Below are 3,724 nucleotides of genomic sequence, written 5' to 3'. Positions count from 1 at the left end.
TCGGACATGCTCCCCACGCACACCGTGTCCAGGGAGAGGACAGGACCCGCAGCCCCCGCGTGCACGCCATGCTCTCCACCCCGCAGCACCTCACGCCGGCACAGCATCCAGCAGACAGCTCCACGCTGGTCCCCCAGCTGCAGCACTGGCCAAATATGCTCCAGGCCCAGCCCTTGAGAAGCACGGACACAACCAGGACCTGGGGCAGGATGGCAGGATTCGGCCCTGCAGTTTTATTGAATTTGGTGTCTCCAGGGCGGGTGGCTCCCACGGCACAGGTCACCTGGAGGGCCTCATTCATCCCAGGGGTTCTTGTCGGTGTCGATGGACATGCAGTTGTACACGGCGTACCGCAGCAGCTCCTCACAGGCCTTGGCCCTGGGTGGGGGATGCCAAGTCACTGAGAGCCCCACGCTTCCCTCCCCATGCCCGCCCAGACATCCCCCAGGGCAGGACCTGGGGAGCCTGGGAGTGGACCCCAATGCCAGCCCCAGGGAGCAGGACGCATCCCCATCTCCTGTCCCCAGCTCGACTCACGAGGAATAGTTGGGCAAGAAGAAGCTGCAGGAGCATGTGGAGGCCTGTGGCATCACGTCCAATGCATTCAAGCTTGAAAGAGAGAGAGAATCAGACCCCAGCACCACGCAGGGACCCTGGCACCGCACAGGACAGACTCACTTTGCCCTTTCCGGGTAGACAGTGATCTGAACTGGGAGGCGGCTCCGGCCAGTGACGAACTTGAGGAAGCGGCTGAGATCCTCTGAAGGGAAGGACAGGGCTCAGGGACAAGACCGTCCACTGTCATGGCAGGGTCTGCCCTTGCAGAAGCATCCCAGGAGCAAGGAGCAAAGCTAAGGGACGCTCTCAGCATCCCAGGAAGCGCCAGGTGGACAACCCAAGCCGACACCCAGGGAAGCACCTGGTGAGCATCCCCAGGGTGCAGGGCAGTGGGTACCCCATCCCCTGGCCCACCCAGTTGCACATGAAGAGCAGGGAAAGGCTTGGGGTCACTCACTGCTGGTGAAGTTGTTGAGCGCCTCCAAGAAGTTCTGGATACGGGTGTCACCGGAGGGAAAGTCCTCAAACGTGACTGCAACAAAGAATACGCAACAACTTCATCAGAAACTCCCAGCAAGGCAAATTAACATGGGACATGTCCATCCCGCCCTTCTGTGAGAGCCCAGAGCAGCGTCAGGAGACGAGAGCCTCTGCTCTTTGTGAGCCCCTGCAAGCCCCCGGCACCCCAAGAGGGGCCAGCACTCTGCACAAAGGTGCGTGGAGAAATGGGGGTCCCTGTTTGCAGGGCAGCCATTCGCCTCTGCCCATAGCAGCTGAGGACCAGATGGATGAGAGCAGGGACCGGTGGGGCCTGCAGCTAAACCTGACACATCCCTATCCAGGGTCCCTCTGGCTTATCCTCCCACAGACTCCCAGACACCCCACAACCACGGACTCAGCATGGGGCAGGATGTTTGCACAGGATGAGCATCATTGAGGTGGGTCCCTGCCCACGTGGAGGGCTGGAAGCAGCTTTGCGCTGGCCCTGGCACTTACTGAACCTCCTCAGTTCAGCCACCGTGATCTCGGGGTTCCCGCAGACCTTCTTCTCCAGCTGCTGCCAGGTGAGCAAGTCCAGCACAGGCTGAGGCACCACGTGGAGCAGCCCGGCACGCATGGCTGCAATCTTGAGGGGGCACAGGAGAGGCCCCATGTCATCATGGTGTGTCTGAACCCAGGGCAGCCACCCAGGGCACCGGGGGCAAGGACTGCAGGACCCCAAAGGGGGTCCCTGGGGCTCATGGACATCCTGGGCATGGGATGCATGGAGGAACCACTCAGCTGGAGCTCGTTTTGGGGGCAGTTTTTTGCAGCCACCAACCCCACAGGTACCAGGAAAACTTGCCACAGGAGCAGGGTCCCCTCGGATCCACGCCAGCCCTGGGGGACAGTGTTACCTGCTCCTTGCTCTCCTCCAGTCGAGCCCTCTGCACCAGACGGATGAACTCTTTGCGGTCCTCGTAGCGCACCACGGTGCTGCTGCCACCGGGGATCAGCTCCACCACGCGCTGGTCACTCAGCACTGCTGTGTAGGTCAGCTCTTTGCCGAACATGAACTCGAAGGCTTCCCTGTCTACCCCATCCAGCATCTCCAGCAGCTTCACCTGCAACCCCAACGAGCGAAAGCCATCACGGTGGAGCCGGAGCAGCCATGGGAGTGCATGGCACTGCCCTGCTGTTCCCCAGCTCTGCTCACCAGCTCCAAGTCCACGGCAGCAAAGTCCTTGCTCCAGCTGACCTCCTCCCCTGCCAGCTGCTTCCATACGAGTGCCGGCAGAGCCAGGATCTGCCAAAGGGAGTGGAGATGCTTGTCCTCCCCGTGTCTCTCCTTCACCCGAGGGCAGCCCCTCTGCCTGAGACAAGGTGGCTGCTGCCAAGTCCCCTTGCCAACCAGGAGGATCCTCCATGCTCACCAGAAGCTCCTTGCTCCTCAGGGCTGCTCCCATCAGCTGCCCGATCCACTCATACTTGGGGAAGTCCTTGCAGGAGGGGTTGGGGACATACATGTCCCTGGTGTCACTGCTGCTGTTACCCTGCAGGAGAGAGGCTTAGGACCCATGGACACAGATGTGACCAGCCCAGTGCAGTCCATCCCTGCAGCCTCCCTCTCCATCAACCCTCCGCTTGCCTCTCCTGCTCTTTACACCCCACCAAGAGATTTCCACAACCCAGGTACAAGCACAGCCCCCCCAGCCAATAGCCCTGCAAGTGTTAAGATAGGATTAACACCCCAAAAGCCCCCAGGCTCTGCTGAATGCCTCCCTGGGGCCAGGACAGGCAGACAGCAGGGTGCCAAACCTGGTTGGCTGTGCGCACGAAGAAGGGCAGGGGCACGGGGACATCGCCTGAGCTGGGACACAGCTCCTCCGACACATCCGACAGGCTGTCCCGAAAACCACCACCTGCACCGGGGCAGGGGCTGGTTAATGCCTGACATGCCAGGCCCGGACCAGATGCTGAGCCACAGGATTTGGCCAAGCCACCCCCTCTCCCTGGGGCAGAGGCAGTTCTGGGGGCACAGGGGAGATGCAGAGATCATCCCACATGTGCAGAGCGGGACTGCCTCCCACAGAGCAGCCTGGACAGCGTGGACACCCCACCACAAGGGTGACCTATTGAGCTGCCCCCAAACAGGAGAAAGCCCAGGGGAGAGCCCCAGGCAGGAGGGGAGAGCTCTCACCATTGTCAATGATGCCCTCGGAGATGAACTCGCACTCCCACCACTGGCTGTAGCTCAGGGGCCACCTGCGAGGAAGCAACAGCACCACGCACATCCCTCCTCCGAGAGAGCCAGCAGCACCTGGCATTCCCCTGCATCCTGCTCTGGGGAGGTGACACCCAACAAATGTGACATGAAGACCTACCTGTAGTCCAGGGGCTGATTGTTCTTGGAAGACCTGAGGCTTTCGTACAGCTGGAGAGGAGCACAGAGTGGAAAGGGGATGAGATGCAGCAAGGGGCAAGTAATGCTGAACTGGTAGGTACCTGGCACGGGGCATGGTGTGGTCATACCTGGGTGAAGACAGCGTTCCTGCAGCCAGGGTCCAGCATGGGGTTGGCACAGCGCTCCCGGGCCAGGTGCCGGTTGATGTACAGCTTTGGCGGGGTTTGAGGAGGGTTGCTCTCCGAGGACTGGAGACAGTGGGTAATGAGGGCTGTGCTCTGC

The 3,724-nt window shown here is 61.1% G+C and overlaps 1 protein-coding gene across 1 annotated transcript in view; it reads right to left on the bottom strand.

Moving 5' to 3' along the window:
- Positions 1–293: 293 nt before the first annotated feature.
- The window catches only part of LOC104619281 (E3 ubiquitin-protein ligase HECTD3-like), an 8,081-nt gene continuing 4,650 nt past the window's right edge, over positions 294–3,724 (bottom strand). Inside the window, exons 10-21 of the mRNA XM_010285097.1 lie at positions 3,571–3,724; positions 3,423–3,472; positions 3,239–3,303; positions 2,857–2,960; positions 2,472–2,591; positions 2,255–2,344; positions 1,956–2,162; positions 1,555–1,684; positions 1,016–1,090; positions 679–760; positions 538–609; positions 294–378 (exon numbers count right to left, since the gene is read on the bottom strand). Coding sequence (XP_010283399.1) covers positions 294–378; positions 538–609; positions 679–760; positions 1,016–1,090; positions 1,555–1,684; positions 1,956–2,162; positions 2,255–2,344; positions 2,472–2,591; positions 2,857–2,960; positions 3,239–3,303; positions 3,423–3,472; positions 3,571–3,724 — 1,234 coding nt within the window. The remainder of the gene's footprint in view (positions 379–537; positions 610–678; positions 761–1,015; positions 1,091–1,554; positions 1,685–1,955; positions 2,163–2,254; positions 2,345–2,471; positions 2,592–2,856; positions 2,961–3,238; positions 3,304–3,422; positions 3,473–3,570) is intronic.

The sequence above is a fragment of the Phaethon lepturus genome, unplaced genomic scaffold (genome assembly GCF_000687285.1).
Source record: "Phaethon lepturus isolate BGI_N335 unplaced genomic scaffold, ASM68728v1 scaffold37774, whole genome shotgun sequence".
In the NCBI taxonomy this organism is placed as follows: Eukaryota; Metazoa; Chordata; class Aves; order Phaethontiformes; family Phaethontidae; genus Phaethon; species Phaethon lepturus.
Note: the sequence above shows the minus strand (reverse complement) of the source record. Positions and strands in the feature narration are given on the sequence as shown.